Here is a 15,727-nt window from a genome sequence, read left to right as displayed (position 1 = left end):
AAAACTCCCATTTTCACCTCCTTCACCTGGGGGACACCTCAGCTTCCAAACTTCAGCTCAAATATCACCTCCTTGGTTGGGTGTGGTGGCTTATGCCTGTAATCCCAGCACTTAAGGAGGCCGAAGTGGGTGGATCACTTGAGGCCAGGAGTTCGAGACCAGCCTGGCCAACATGGTGAAGCCTCATCTCTACTAAAAATACAAAAAATTAGCCAGTTGTGGTGGTGCGCACCTGTAGTCCCAGCTACTTGGGAGGCAGAGGCAGTAGAATCCCTTGAACCCAGGAGGCAGAGGTTGCAGTGAGTTGAGATCATGCCACTGCACTCCAGCCTGGGCAACAGAGCAAGACTCTGCTTTAAAAAAAAAAAAAAAGGATCACCTCCTCCAAGACTGGAGATGTTTTGGGCTTGGATTATCACTACTGAAAGCTTCTATAGCAAGCTATGGGTACATTTTTCATTGCAGGCCCTTAATATTGTACTGAGTATTAAGCCTGTTTATGTGTCTTTTGAGCTACTATAAGCCCCTTCAAGACAGTCTTATCAATACATTCCCAACCACAGTCACAGTAACTTGCATAGTGCTCAATAAACACTGGTTTAACTGATTGATTCATTCCTTCATTATTAAAAAGGCAATAGTAAAATGATCAGTATTCCACCAGATGGAACATCGGTGCAACAGTAATATAATTATGCTACTCTCTTGTTGAACAAGATAGATCATATAATGTAGAACTACATTCAGACCTTGGCATAAGAACATTCTTTTAAAGCCAAACCAACTTCTGAACTCCTAAACAAGTGAAAACAGTTGAATGATGAAAGACTTGTTCCCTGATGTATCACTTCCTTCACCTGCAGTGGCTGCTCATGACAGTGGGTAGCAGCATTGCTATTACACACCATGAACCTCTTCACTCGACTCTGTTATCTTTTTACTCTGGCTGGCTTCCTTTAAAATCACAGCTGGAGAAAAGCCCAAAAGCTGCTGGCCTCGCCCATCTCTATCTCTAGTTTTTCCTCTTTCACCTGAAGTAAAGGAGATGTGTTGATGCTATGCAGCCTGTGAATGGATCTTTACATTTCCAAAGATTGAAAATAGGTTGACTAGGACAAAGAGAACACTTGGAAGACATGATGATTTTTATCCACGTAAGCAAATATCTGAGGACCACTTACAGTAGAGCAGGCGAGTCTATAGGGCTTAGCCTTCTTGCTAACTTATAATGCACAAATTTCCAGTTCCTAGTCAGTATTAAAGAATTAAGATGCTGGCTGGGCGTAGGGGCTCACACCTGTAATCTCAGCACTTTGGGAGGCCGAGGCAGGTGGCTCACCTGAGGTCGGGAGTTCAAGACCAGCCTGACCAACATGGAGAAACCCCGTCTCTACTGAAAATACAAAAATTAACCGGGTGTGGTGGCACATGCCAGAGGCTGAGGCAGGAGAATCGCTTGAACCCGGGAGGCAGAGGTTGTGGTAAGCCAAGATCGCGCCACTGCACCCCAGCCTGGGCAACAAGAGCGAAACTCCATCTGAAAAAAAAAAAAAAAAAGAATTAAGATGCCAGAATATGACATAATATCACATCACATTTTGGAAAAATGATTGTTAATTCCAGATTGTTGATGCTTCTTTTAGAAAGCCAGATTGGCCTGTATATAAAGGCAAGGTATTCAAGATAGGTAGCTTAGCAAGGAGTCAAATTCAATGCCCCCACTTTCTAGCTTAATGATCTTGGACAGGCCACCCATCCTCTCTATCCCACAGGGTCCTCATCTGCACTGTGGAGATAAGAATATGCCTACGTTATGTGTGCAAGGTCCTTAGAAAAATGCCTGGCAGACAGTAAGCTCTCAAGAGATCTGAGCCCAGCATAATGATACCTACTTTGTGGAATTACTGTGAGCCTTAAGTGAGATAATGTATTTTAAGTGTTGTCACATAACGAATTAATGGTAATAACAATAAATAAATATTGTCACATATAAAAGAATAGTAGTCACCAGTGGCCACTGAGTTTAAATTCATCTGAGTGTTATGGAACTCAGATATGAAATGTCTGAACACATGACCCCATCCCAGAATTGAGAGGATAAGGTGTATTTGAGGGAAGTTATACACAAGGAAGGTGCTGTGGAAAGTGAAGAAAACTTATAAAGAAAAGAGCAGATAGAGAAGAGAGCCTTAGAAAACAGTTTATCACTGAAGAAATAATGGATTCAGGGTGGGGCCCATGAAAGACAGGCAGATGGAGGGCTAGGAGAAGAGGAAGCTACAATAAGAAAAAAAAAAAATTAGGAGAAAGAAAAATGTCCTAAAAATGCTGGAATGAAGGGAACAAGGCCTATGATACTGGCTGGAAAAATGATACAGCAAGAAGGATTTTCTAAGGCCACAGGTGGGGACGCTGGCTGACATGTTGCCAGGTGCCTGTGGTTTGGGCTAAAAGGTACTCTGAGATCCAAACACAGAAAAGCACATAACTCCTCCATATCCCAAAGAAACAAGGAACTAATATGGTCTTTTAACCTGGAATTGGAGAGTACAAGAAGGACAAGATAAAGTCCTTGTGCCAAGGAGTTTATCTAAGAGTCAGGAGCGGAGCAGAGCAGAGGCTGGCCAACTAAATGTGGATTGTCTGTCAGGGGGCGGGATGGTGTGTGGAAAAAGCAAGGACTATTCAGTGTGTAACTCGTGGTAAATGAAAAGGATTTAGCTCCATAAGTTGGGGGCAAACCTAAAGCCACATGAGCAACATATCTATAGACTATTTACATCAAACACTCAATGACCAGCTACTAGTATGTACCTTGAAGACACTTAGAAGATGCAGGAAAGGCCAGTCCCCAGATGACAGCAGGAAGAAATGTCCCTCTGGGGCTGGGCACAGTGGCTCACACCTGTAATCCCAGCCAGCACTTTGGGAGGCAGAGGTGGGCAGATCACGAGGTCAGGAGACCAAGACCTCCCTGGCTAACATGGTGAAACCCTGTCTCTACTAAACATACAAAAAATTAGCCGGGCATGGTGGTGGACACCTGTAGTCCCAGCTACTTGGGAGGCTGAGGCAGGAGAATGGCGTGAACCCAGGAGGCAGAGCTTGCAGTGAGCCGAGATCGCACCACTGCACTCCAGCCTGAGTAACAAAGCGAGACTCCATCTCAAAAAAATAAAATAAAATAAAAAAGTCCCTCTGGGTAGGGGCAGTAAGGAATAACTTAGGCCACTCAGGGGATAGGACGGGGAGTCTTGCCCCATTTTGACAAATAATGGTCTATGTGGTCCCCTGGCTTTTCTGGGTTGATAGGGAGAAAAGGAAAACTGTTTTTCCACAGTTTTGGTGGAGAGAAACAGAGGGAGAAAAAAACAAAAATCTTATGAAGAAATGATCCCTTCCCCATTGTTTGCATTTTTAGAAATTATTTAATATGTCTGAATACTTACTATTTCCTTATCATTTCCTTATCTTCTACAGTGGTAAATCCCATTATCTCACTGGTAAGCTACTCTCCTAGCTATTCCCAGTCTTAGATACACTAACAAATACAGCGTTAGTACAACCAACAGCAATCACAGAGCGTTAATGAGTCTACTCCTGATCTCAGACTGGTAACTCTCAGGCAGCCCTGGATTCAATATTCCTTCTGATGAAGGCTCTGAGGAGAGACTCCTGAAGGAAGCAAGAATACCTACCAGCACACTCCTCCAGGGAACACAGGGAGGTCTCCAAGGACATTCCAGGGCAGCCGGGTCTGGAGGGGAAGGAAGTGAGACACACTCGGCGACGCTCTCTGACACCATCCCCACATGTGGCACTACACTGGCTCCACGGCTGCCACACTCCCCAAGTTTCTGCAAGGATATAAGTTATGCTTTTAATGCTAGTTCATTTGAGAATCAGTATTTAACTGCACCCAAATGAAACAGCAAAACTCAAATCTCAGGTCTTGAAAAGTCTGTAAGTTAAAGTGTTCCCAGAGATGAAGAAAGCTGAAAAGTGTTGCTCCTAACTTTAAAACAAAGAAAAGCTGTATAATTTATAAAGTCTTAACCTTTCCAGAACCCAAAAAAGAGCTGAGGTTGCAGGACAACTTAACTATCCTGCAATATAAGGAAAGATAGGATCCTCCAAGGAAAAATGAGATGCAACTCTTGTTTACCAGGGGCAGACACCAGGCTGCATACAAGGTGGTGAGAAAAGTTCACCTAAAAATGTAATGAACTGCCAAAAGCCTAGTGGGCTAGCACAGAATATAGAACCCCTATGACTCACATACACAAGCAGAATTTATACCCACTTGCAGACTCTTCTCCACGGATCTCATCAAATACAGGAAGCACTGGGGCAGGTGCAAGACCAGACAAAGCCTCCCTCGTGGTGGAGGCCCAAGGAGGGAAGGGGAAGCACTGTGGAAAAGACACAGAGCCTCACCTGTCCTCTCTCCATTTCCTCTACTGAATAAAAGCTTCAACCACTTGGGGAAAGGCCTCAAACCCTATTATCCTAAGAGTACCAGTTGATATCAACTGCTTCTAGAGAATGGAAAAAGAAACTCCTTCACCCTTGGGGAAGAGCCAAAACTATCGTGGACCCACACTATTAGAGATCTTCTACTACTGGGGAGGGGCGGGATCATCAAGAAGGTCCCATTCCAGAAACTTAGGAACACAGCACTTGCCTAAGACTGAGGCTGAACTAGTACAAGGGAATGCCCTCCCTCTACTCCAGGCTAGCAAGTGCCAAGTATCAAGTAACAACAGTCGACTTCTGGGGAAGAGGCATAGCAAAAGAAGAAAGCCTCTCTGATGTGCAGGTTCACACCTAAAGCTGAGGGTGGGACAGAAGCATGGAGAAAACCCCTATAGTCATGCAATGCCTTCCCTAAACACTAAGTAACACTAGAAGAATTTCAAATGTGGTAAGCACTGAGGGTAGCCATAACAATGGTAAAAACCCATAATTCAATTCTTTATTAACCCAATACCAAACTAAAGGCCTAGCAAAAACAGAAGTATGATCATTTCCAGGCATAAATACTTCCATGTCTATAGTTTTTCAAACAAGGTGTCCAACTTTCAACTCAAAATTATTAGGCACAAAAAGCAAGGAAAAAAAACGTAAAAATATTAAGAGACAAAGTAATCAAGATAACCAGACTCAGATCTGACCCAGATATTAAAACTCTCAGAGAGAGAATTTAAAGTAGTTATGATAAATATGCCAAATACTTTAGTGGAAAAGTTGAACAAGATGCATAAACAGATGGAAAATTTCATCAGACTGTTGGAAACTAAAAAGTCAAATGGAAATATCAGACGAAGAAGGCTAAATAGAAATGTCCCAAACTAAAAAACACAAAGAGGAAAAAAAGAGTAAATAAAACAATAGAAGACCTAAGTCCCATACATGTAATTGGAATACCAGCAGGAGAAGATAGGACACGATAAATACGTCCAAGAACTCTCCAAAGTTAATGAAAGACCCGAAACCACATATCCAAGATGCTCAGAAAACACCAAGCAGGATAAATACAAAAAGCAATACTGTACCCAAGCTGCTGAAAACCAAAACCAAACCAAAAAGTTTGAAGGCTGTGGCTGAAGGGTAGGAGAATACACCACCAGAGAAGAATGACAATAAGAATTATAGCTGACTTCTTGACAAAATTATCCAAGCCAGAAGATAATAGAATGTCATCTCTAAAGTACTGAAAGAAAAAACTACCACCCCAATAAAAAAATACATATATATGTATATTATATGTATATATATTTCAAAAATAAAGGAGAAAGACTTTTCCAGAAAAAAAATGGAGATCACGTATTACCAGCAGTCCTTCAATACAAGAAATGTTCAAAGAAATCCTTTGGGCAGAAAGAAAATATTAACAGACAAAAATCTGCATTTACATAAAGAAATGAAGAGTGCTGGTAATGGTATATATAAAGGTAAAAATCATTTTTCTCACTTTTAAATGCTCTAAAATATCATTGATAGCCTAAAACAAAATAGTGGCAATGTATTGTTTGTTTTTTTGTTTTTGTTTTTGAGACAGTTTCACTCTTGTTGCCCAAGCTGAAGTGTAATGGTACGATCTTGGCTCACTGCAACCTCCACCCCCGGGGTTCAAGCAATTCTCCTACCTCAGCCTCCCGAGTAGCTGGAATTACAGGCATGCGCCACCCAACCAGCTAATTTTTGGTACTTTCAGTAGAAATGGGGTTTCTCCATGTTCGTCAGGCTGGTCTTGAACTCCTGACCTCAGGTGATCTGCCCACCTCGGCCTCCCAAAGTGCTGGGATTACAGGCATGAGCCACCATGCCTGTCTATATTAAGTGTTTAATAGTATATGTAAAGTAAAATTATGGCAATGATCACACAAAGAATGGGAGGAGTGAATTGGGAATGTATTGTTCAAAAGTCCTTATACTACATGTGAAGCAATATAATACCTGGAGGTAGACTGAGAGTAAAGATATATATTATAAACTCTAGAACAACCACTAAATACAATTTTTTTTTTTTTGAGACAGAGTCTTGCTTTGTTGCCCAGGCTGGAGTGCAATGGCGTGATCTCAGCTCACTGCAACCTCCGTCTCCCAGGTTCAAGAGATTCTCATGCCTCAGCCTCCCAAGTAGCTGGGATTACAGGTGTGCATCACGATGCCCAGCTAAGTTTTTTGTATTTTTAGTAGAGACAGGGTTTCACCATGTTGGCCAGGCTGGGCTTGAACTCCTGATCTCAAGTGATCTGCCTGCCTCGGCCTCCCAAAGTGCTGGGATTACAGGTGTGAACCATGGCGCCCAGCCCACTAAATACATTTTTAAGGTATAAACAATAAACCAATAGTGTAGTTAAACCATTAAAATATTCAATTAACCTAAAGTAAGGCAGAAAAAAAAAGAGGAAAAAACAGAATGGATGTAACAAATATAAATCCAGCAAAATAGTAGATCTTAATCCAACCATATAATGATAAAACTAAACACTAAGTTAAAAGACATAGATTGTCAGATTAGATAAAAAAGCATGATCCAACTTTTTTTTAAAAGCCCACTTTACATATAAAGACATATATATGTTAAAAGTAAAAAGATGGAAGATATGCCTTATGAACATTAATCAAAAGAAAACTAAAGTAACTACATTAATATCAAACAAAATAGATTGCAGAACCAGGGATATTACCAGGGATAAAGAGCAACATTATATAGTGATAAAAGGGTCAGTTCAGCAAGGAACCTCAATCCCAAACGAGGATGTACCTAACACCGGAGCTTCAAAATACACACAAAATCTTCCCAGCCATTATTGATTGATACATGTGAATTTCTCATTCAAGCAGATATGCAATCACTGCCAGACAGAATAAATGAGTAATTTCCCTATAAATAATTACTCTGGCAGGCATGGTGGCACACTCCTGTAAATCCCAGCACTCTGGGAGGCTAAGGCAGGTGGATCACTTGAGCTCAGGAGTGTGAGACCAGCCTGGGCAACACAGCAAAAACCCATCTCTACAAAAAATGCAAAAATTAGCCAGGGATAGTGCCATGCACCTATAGTACCAGCTACTCGAGAGACTGAGGTAGGAGGATCACCTGAGCTGGGGGAAGCTGAGGCTTCAGTAAGCCATGATCACACAACTGCACTCCAGCCTTGGCAGCAGAGTGAGACATTGTCTCAAAAAAATAAAATAAAATAAAAAAATAAAGAATTATTCCAAGTCCCCTGTCTATCAGTACCCATCCAACCCCAAGTTCTATCAGATCCTGCCAACACTAGGCACCAAAACACACTCTGCATAAAACACTCTCTTCATCCTTCATGGACAGAAACTTCTAATGCAGTCAAAGGTATACAAAGCACTACAAAACATAAAACGTGTAGAGCAGATGCATTCTCAGGTGAGCCAAGTGGTGCAATCTGGAGTGAGTAATGGAATATGAGTTCTTTAGAGCAATTAAAAGGATTTTCACAAGAGTGGGAGGGTTATAAACCAGTATCCTGGACCAACATCAACTGAGGTGTTGTAATTATGTTCCATCTAGAGGTCCAAGTGAACATAATGTTGGTTCTGTGCCTCCAAGATCACACTGGAGCTCCTCATACAGCATAACAACGAGCTGGCTTTGTCTTCAAGGCTTCAGAGCTGTTCCCATACTAGGCCCCCTTGCTTGAAAAGCTTTGAGAATCTCCTATTAAAGTCTCTCTGAGTTACAGTATTGTGATTTATTTTGGGAAAATCTACTGGAAATCCTACTACTGTAAATTCTAAATTGAAAATTAAATCAATATGTAGTTTATCCTTCTCCATGCTCATATTTAAGACCACAAAAGGTAGAATTACACATGCTAAGAATCTTTTGTTATTCCTTCTGAACTCTTTTACTTTATATAATTTATTTAAGTACATAAAGTCATTTGTCAAACTAAAAATAAAAATTCCACTAGTGAGGATCAGAAAAAAAAATCAGTTTTGATTTAAAAAGTGTATTTTTTGATTAAAAAATTATATATATATATACACACATATAAAATGGAACTCATATTCCATTACTCACTCCAAAGATTGCACCACTTGGCTCACCTGAGAATGCATCTGCCCCACACGTTTTCTTTATGTTTTGTAGTGCTTTGTATACCTTTGGCTGCATTAGAAGTTTTTGTCCATAAAGGATGAAGAGAGTGTTTTATGCAGAGTGTGTTTTGGTGCCTAGTGTTGGCAGGATCTGAGAGATCTTGGGATTGGATAGGGACTTAGAATAATTCTTTTTTTTTTTTTTTTTTTTGAGACAATGTCTCACTGCTGCCAAGGCTGGAGTGCAGTGGTGTGATCATGGCTTACTGAAGTCTCGACTTCCCCTGGCTCAGGTGATCCTCCTACCTCAGCCTCCTGAGTAGCTGGTACTACAGGTGCATGGCACTATCCCTGGCTAATTTTTGCATTTTTTGTAGAGATGGGTTTTTGCTGTGTTGCCCAAGCTGGTCTCAAACTCCTGAGCTCAAGTAATCCACTTGCCTTGGCCTCCCAGAGTGCTGGGATTTATAGGAGTGCACCACCATACCTGCCAGAATTTTGTGTGTGTGTGTGTGTGTGTGTGTGTGTGTGTGTGTGTGTGTATATATATATATATATATATTTTTTTTTTTTTTTTTTTAGATGATGTCTTGCTCTGTAGCCCAGGCTGGAGTGCAATGGTGCAATCTTGGCTCACTGCAACCTCTGCTTCCTAGGTTCAAGCAATTCCCTTGCCTCAGGCTCCTGAGTAGCTGGGACTACAGGCATGTGCCACCATGCCTGGCTAATTTTTGTATTTTGGGTAGTGATGAGGTTTCACCATGTTGGCCAGGATGGTCCTCAATCTCCTGACCAAGTGATTCACCCACCTCGGCCTCTCAGAGTTCTGGGATTATAGGCATGAGCCACCGCAGCCAGCCAAAAGGAAAAATGTTAATGTCAAAAAAAATCTCATTTTAAAATGCTGTGTTCTTTTCCCTTGAAAGTAAAATCATAGCATGTAGGATACCAAACAGTAAAACAAAATGAACATTTAAGCTAAGCTTTTATGTCTCAATTTCTAAATCAAATTAATCAAACAGTAAACACAGGAAATCACTCAAAACAATGAACAAATTTAAGTAGGCAAATATTTGTAAATGTCTTAAGTAACTCCTTCTGATCCCTGAGATCTCTGCTAATAACTTTGAGGAAAATACTTGGCAAAATGGGAACTCATTAGATAACTGTAGTTCATACGTCAGAAATGAAGAGCAAAATGACCAATACTCCAAATAGTCCCACTTGATGAATGAAAGGCTGTTTCGTTTGTCCTGTTTAGATGTCCATACATGTGCTCGCACTACATGACAAACCTGTTTGTCCAGGCTAAATGCCTTTCAGCCTATTATGGAGGGTTTTGAATAAGCAAAATATGTCTTCAATGTGAAAAGGGAGGTTTGTTTCTACCCATAAAACTATCTGAAGGAATACAGCCTTTGAAATATTCACATCTGCAAGGCATTTTGTTCAAGAAACCAAGGTAACTAAACAAATCATGATTATAAGAAAATTCTATAGACATAAGGGAGTAGCTATAAGCAGTAGGAAGAGCAGTAGCAGCTGGGATAAGCAGTTCAGATTTTCTTTCCATAGACAAGGCTTCCTTATATTGAACAAATCATACTTATGCTTGGGCCTGTGGGCTCCCAAGTGGTTATGGGTGTTCCAAGAGATGGGTGGCACAAGATGAAACAGTAAGTTAAGGAGGAAAAAACAGAACCTTTTTTTTCCATCTAAAAGCTTTGTACTGTTTAATACATGGATTGACAGTCAATTTGCATAGAAGGCAGTCACAGAATAGTGGTCAAATTAAACTCTCAAGCTATTCTATCTGGATTTGTGTTCTGACCCTTCTATTTAAACACCATTGACCTTGGGCAAATTACTTAACCTTTCTGTGCCTCCATTTCATCACCTATAAAATTGACAATGTAATGAGTTGAACTCATAAACTTGTTATGAGGACTAAATGGGTTAATATCCATAAAACAGAACAGTGTCTGGTGCGAATCACTATGTAAATATTTATCCCATTAAGTGGAATAAAGATTACAAATAGTCATTTTTGCCAAATCCATTATGTATTTGCTATCAATTGTTATTTACATATTATCCTAAGATCCTCAGACATATTTGGAAGAAGAGACAAACATAAAACACAGAGATTGAGACCATCCTGGCCAATATAGTGAAACCCTGTCTCTACTAAAAATACAAAAATTAGCCGGGCATGGTGGCGCATACCTGTAGTCCCATCTACTTGGGAGGCTGAGGCAGGAGAATTGCTAGAACCCAGGGGGTGGAGGCTGCAAGGAGCCCAGATCGCGCCACTGTACTACAGCCTGGGCAACAGAGTGAGACTCTGTCTTAAACAAACAAACAAACTATTATTCTATTTTCAAAAGGAACTAATAAATTCAGTGTGAGTCAGTGGCTCACACAAGTCATGGTGAGTCCCTAAGTGGTACCATTCGGCAAAAAAGACACTCTTTACTGGTCAGAGATAGAAAATAAAAGGAGAACTCAGTTCAGTCATAAATTTATATACTAAAAACACAGGAAGTCACTGAGGTTCCTGTCTCAAGTATAAATTTAATTTCTCAGACCAACAGAGTCAGAGCTGGTCTGCCACACCAAGAGCCAGGGTCTCCAGGCATGTTTAGCTCTCCCAGTTACTGCCCCAGCCCTGCTGTTCTGATGTGTCTCACAGTTGCTGCATGAGGCAGCCCCACAGGGAGCCCCTGACTACCCTCCACCTGGACACACAGAGAACCACTCCCGTTCTGCCCTTTTCCAGCGTCTTCCTGCTGCTGCTGCTGTGGGAAAAACTCCAGCCTTTAGACATGGAATGGAAGCCACCAAGGTGAACCTCCTGCCCCCATGTGACCTTAATTAAATGACCCCAATTTCTTGATTTCCCTTGATTCATTTCTGCTAAATTCAGTGAGATTTTTTTCCCCCACGAATAATTTCTTTTGAAAAGGCAAGAATATTGGGCCAGGCATGGTGGCTCATGCCTGTAATCCCAGAACTTTGGGAGGCCAAGGCAGGTGGATCACCTGAGGACAGCCAACATGGCGAAACCCCATCTCTACTAAAAATACAAAACTTAGCCAGGCGTGGTGGTGCACATCTGTAATCCCAGCTACTCGGGAGACTGTGGCAGGAAAATCACTTGAACCTGGGAGGTGGAGTTTGCAGAGAGCCAAGATCGTGCCACTGCACTCCAGCCTGGGCGACAGAGCAAGACTCTGCCTCGGAAAAAAAAAAAAAAAAAAAAAAAAAAAAAAAATATATATATATATATATATATATATATATATATATATCTATATATCTTAGATGAGTAAATTCGTTCAACCTAATTGTTTTTCTCCTAATACCTAGTTGAGACTAGCCAAATCTGAGTTCAATTTTCACTTAATAAGCATTGAGCACCTCTGAATGTGCCAGGCATACTAAGTGGGCCAAATAAAGACCATAAAAAGCTTCAGAGCAGCACGAGTCAGGTTTTGCCACCAAGTGAGCTTCCCCCATCTGCTGTGCAGAAAGGATTTATAGGGGGAGAAAGACATTAAACAAGCAATGGCAGAAGTGATAAATGCCATCAAAGAAGAACGAAAAGATGCTGCCCCAGCTTCCAGCAGAGGAACTGAACCTGAGGTCATGGAAGAGTAACCCCAGTGGAGACTTGGAGGATGGGTTAATGTTAACCAGGGGAAGGAGAGAGGAGGGTGTCCTGGGCCCCAGTGCAGAGATGGTGACTGCGAGGATATGGTGACTGCGAGGATGTGGGGGCAGCCTGACCATGGAAGGTTTTATGGATTTGCATCCTCATGCCTAGTGAAATAACAGGTTTTAAGAAAGAGAATAGCCTCAGCTGACCTGAATTTTAAACAATCCTTTTGGCCGCAGTGAGAGAAGCAAGTGGACAGATGGAAACCGATTAGGAATCTGTTCTGAGCCTAGGCTAGGGGTAATGGAGATTTAACCCAAGTGGTGCCAGTGGAACTGAAGAGAAGTGGAGAGATTGAGACACTCAGGAGACAAAGCCATAGGACTCAGTAATGTAGCATTTATAGGAGGTAAAGAAGAGGAAGGCTCCTGGCTTCTGGTTTGAACACTAAGATGGTTGGTGAAGTCCTACACTGAGAAGCAGGGTTAGGGGGTACAATGATGAGTCTTGGTCCAGAAATGCTGCTTCTGAGGTGCCAGGGAGACATCCGAGGGATGCAGCGCCTGGATGCAGGGGACGAGCAGGGAAGAGACGTCCACCTGGAGCCATCAGCATCAAGGCTAATCACCTGGCAAGTGTGTGAAGAGTAAATGAAAGACAACCAGCACTTGACAGACAGTGGAACTGGCAGGCCAAGGAGACTGTGAAGAAGCAAGCAGGGAGCGGGGAGGTGAGCAGGGCGAGTATGGTGTCACAGAATCAAGGTCAATGAAGACGCTGGCTGAAGTGTCCCTGGATTTGGAGTCCTGTACCTCATTTGCTGGCTGCTTCAGTGAGAGTATTTCAGGGGAGGACTGGGGTATGGAAGCCAGTTTGCAATAGGTTGAAAAGTGAATGGGAGGAAAAAAAAAAAAAAAAAAAAAAAAAAACTCTCAAGCACAGACAAATTTTTCAAGCAGTTTTTGGGCTACTGAAGGAAGAAGAAAGAGGATGATGTCTGGGGAGGACATGGGGTCGGGATGGTTTGTTTTGGGAGAAGAGAAATAAGTACATTTCAAAACTGATGAGAATGAGTCTGTAAAGGAAGGACAGTTAAGGATGGGAGAGAGAGGGGATAATGACTAACAGAAGGTTCCTGAAATGAGCAGTGGGGCTGAGATCCACAGTGGAGGGAAGGAATAACACTTCTTCCATGGCGGCAGGAAAGCAGGGGAGAGGATGGGGTGAGAGGATGGGTCTGACATCTACAGGTATACAGATCTTTTGGTGGGAGGGTGGAGTTCTCACTTAATGGCTTCCAGCTGCTCTGTATGGTAGTTGGCAAATCAACTCTGAGAGTTAATCAGTGGGCAGGGGTTAAGGTCTGAGGGGAGTGGAGGAGGTCTGAAAGGACTGTTGTGTAGAACAGGAGCAAGACCTGGTCTGGGTGACATGCTGAGCAGTACGCAGGCCCTGCCAAGGGTGAAAGCATGATCCACCCATGGTGGCATCAGGCCACCATGATGTAACCTTGTCACTCAGCCTTAGCAACTTGGGTGCAGTGGGTGGCTGGCAGATGGCTGGATACATGCAGAGCTGGGGTGTGTCCTGGTAAGTGTATCGAAAGGAGAGGCTAAGGAGTTTAGGATATTGGCAGGAGGGTGGTTAAAGGGATGAGCCATGGAATCTACGCTGGATAGAAAAGAAGTGCAAGGAGGGAAGTGGCCAGTGGTGGAGGAGAAAGCCAAAGGAAAGGGTCTTAAGGAGACGAAGTGGGTAAATTTGCAAAAAGGAACAGTGGGGGTTACAATCAGGCTCGTGCAGTCAAGGGACACTGGGCTTACCAGGGATAAAGATAAAAAGCAAACGAGACCATTTCTGCCAAATTAAACTACTTGCTAAGACCAGACTTTCCCCCAAGAAAAGGGAAAGAAATGCAAAGAGCAGCATAGGGAATTAATGGAATTGTCATAACCCCATTTCTTCATGATTAGGTAGGGCATTACACAAAGAATACAGAATCCCAATACATTTTTAGAAATCTTGCTTTGATTTCTCACTAAAAAGGCCACATTCCTATAATGAATGACTTAAGAGAGAAGAGACTTAAGAGGAAGACAGAAGTTGCTAATTTGGGATTTGGCTTTGAATTCCAATAATCTCTGCCATGAACTTACCATATGATTTAATAATGGGATTTTAAAAATGTAATGTAATGTTTATTCACCACTTCCTAAATGCCAGGCACTATCCTGAGTGTTACATGTTGATTTCGTTCAATCTCCATGACTCTGAAGTATGTACTTGTATTGCCCCTGTTTTACTGATGGGGAAACGAGACGTAAAAGACATTAAGTAGGTTTACCAGTATTCTTACTTTTTCAGCTAAGGGTGATAATGCCAGTTGGTACATTGTAAGGCATGAACCATAAAAATGATGGTACAATTCACGTAAAGTTCACCTAAATTCTAAATAATTTTGATTACATGAAGGATTTGATTTAAAATGTTAAAAAATCTCAATACAAACCTAAATTTCTCCGAATCAGCATGCACTCCTTCTCCTTTGCAGAAAAATGGCTTCTGCTTGAAATGCCAAAGTCAAAGCAGTACTTATTCTTCCCCATGTCAAACAAAGTACAGTTAAAAATTGTCCTCCTCTCTCCCAAGGGCAGGCTGTTTTCAGCCAAGTGAATGATCCTCTTCCCAGGGGATCTGGGTGCCTCCTTGAAGACAGTGACCACTCCTTGGACGAAGGTGCATGGTGGAGGCAGCACCATCACCTCTACCCCGGACTCACATGTGAGTTCTGGCACCATCACCAGTTTGTATCCAAATTTCTGAGCCAGGTCAATGGGTCCTGTGGAGGTAATGACTGAGTCTCGCCCAAGCAGCTTCAGCACCACGGTGACATAGGCTTCTGGCCCCACGGGTGCACAGCCAAACTCAACCCACTGACCTTGAGCAAGTTGTGTCCTTTTGCTGGTTCTTATTTCCAGTGGCTGTCCTGAATTTCTTCTTGCCTCAGGAAGACTGTTGGTGAAGATGACATCCACTACAATGTCGGGCTTGTCCACAGGAAATGGGCACAGTGGTTGACTGGTAAATAGGCCCACTTGGAAGGTGCCTTCTGCTGCCTTGGCACTCCTATTCAAGTCAACGTGAAAGACCGGCCATTCCACCTTCAGAAAGGCACTTTTCTCCCACCAGGGGAATGGAGTGCTATTGTCTGTTGCTTCTGGAATCATTGTGAACCAGTAGTCACCAGCCTCCTTGAAATAGAAGCACTCAAACTTGAGTGTTCCCTGGGACTGGTTGGTCAAGAGGTACTTGGCAGTTACAGTCTGATTGGTGTTGGCCTCCAACAGCAGGACAGATACATTCCTCAGTGTCCCATTAGCACCATCAAAATACTGGAAATCCACATACACTGTGTCGTTGCTTAGTGCTACATGGCCTGGCTCTCTCAAGAGGAGATATTCAGCTTCTCCAAGAACTGAA

The 15,727-nt window shown here is 42.3% G+C and overlaps 1 protein-coding gene and 1 long non-coding RNA gene across 3 annotated transcripts in view; both read right to left on the bottom strand.

Annotated features, from left to right (window-relative positions):
- Nucleotides 1-15,727, bottom strand: part of LOC126940490 (uncharacterized) — a 247,711-nt gene that overhangs the window by 31,282 nt on the left and 200,702 nt on the right. The gene's annotated exons all lie outside the window — the stretch shown is intronic.
- The window catches only part of THSD1 (thrombospondin type 1 domain containing 1), a 32,821-nt gene that overhangs the window by 5,865 nt on the left and 11,229 nt on the right, over nucleotides 1-15,727 (bottom strand). Inside the window, exons 3-4 of one of the 2 annotated variants that reach the window (XM_050766270.1) lie at nucleotides 14,757-15,722; nucleotides 3,699-3,857 (exon numbers count right to left, since the gene is read on the bottom strand). In XM_050766270.1, the coding sequence (XP_050622227.1) occupies nucleotides 3,699-3,857; nucleotides 14,757-15,722 (1,125 nt within the window). The remainder of the gene's footprint in view (nucleotides 1-3,698; nucleotides 3,858-14,756; nucleotides 15,723-15,727) is intronic. The other variant, XM_050766271.1, reaches the window with a different exon arrangement.

The sequence above is a fragment of the Macaca thibetana genome, chromosome 17, assembly GCF_024542745.1.
Source record: "Macaca thibetana thibetana isolate TM-01 chromosome 17, ASM2454274v1, whole genome shotgun sequence".
NCBI lineage: Eukaryota > Metazoa > Chordata > Mammalia > Primates > Cercopithecidae > Macaca > Macaca thibetana.
The sequence above is the reverse complement of the archived record's forward strand: the minus strand, read 5'-3'. Positions and strand labels throughout refer to the sequence as shown.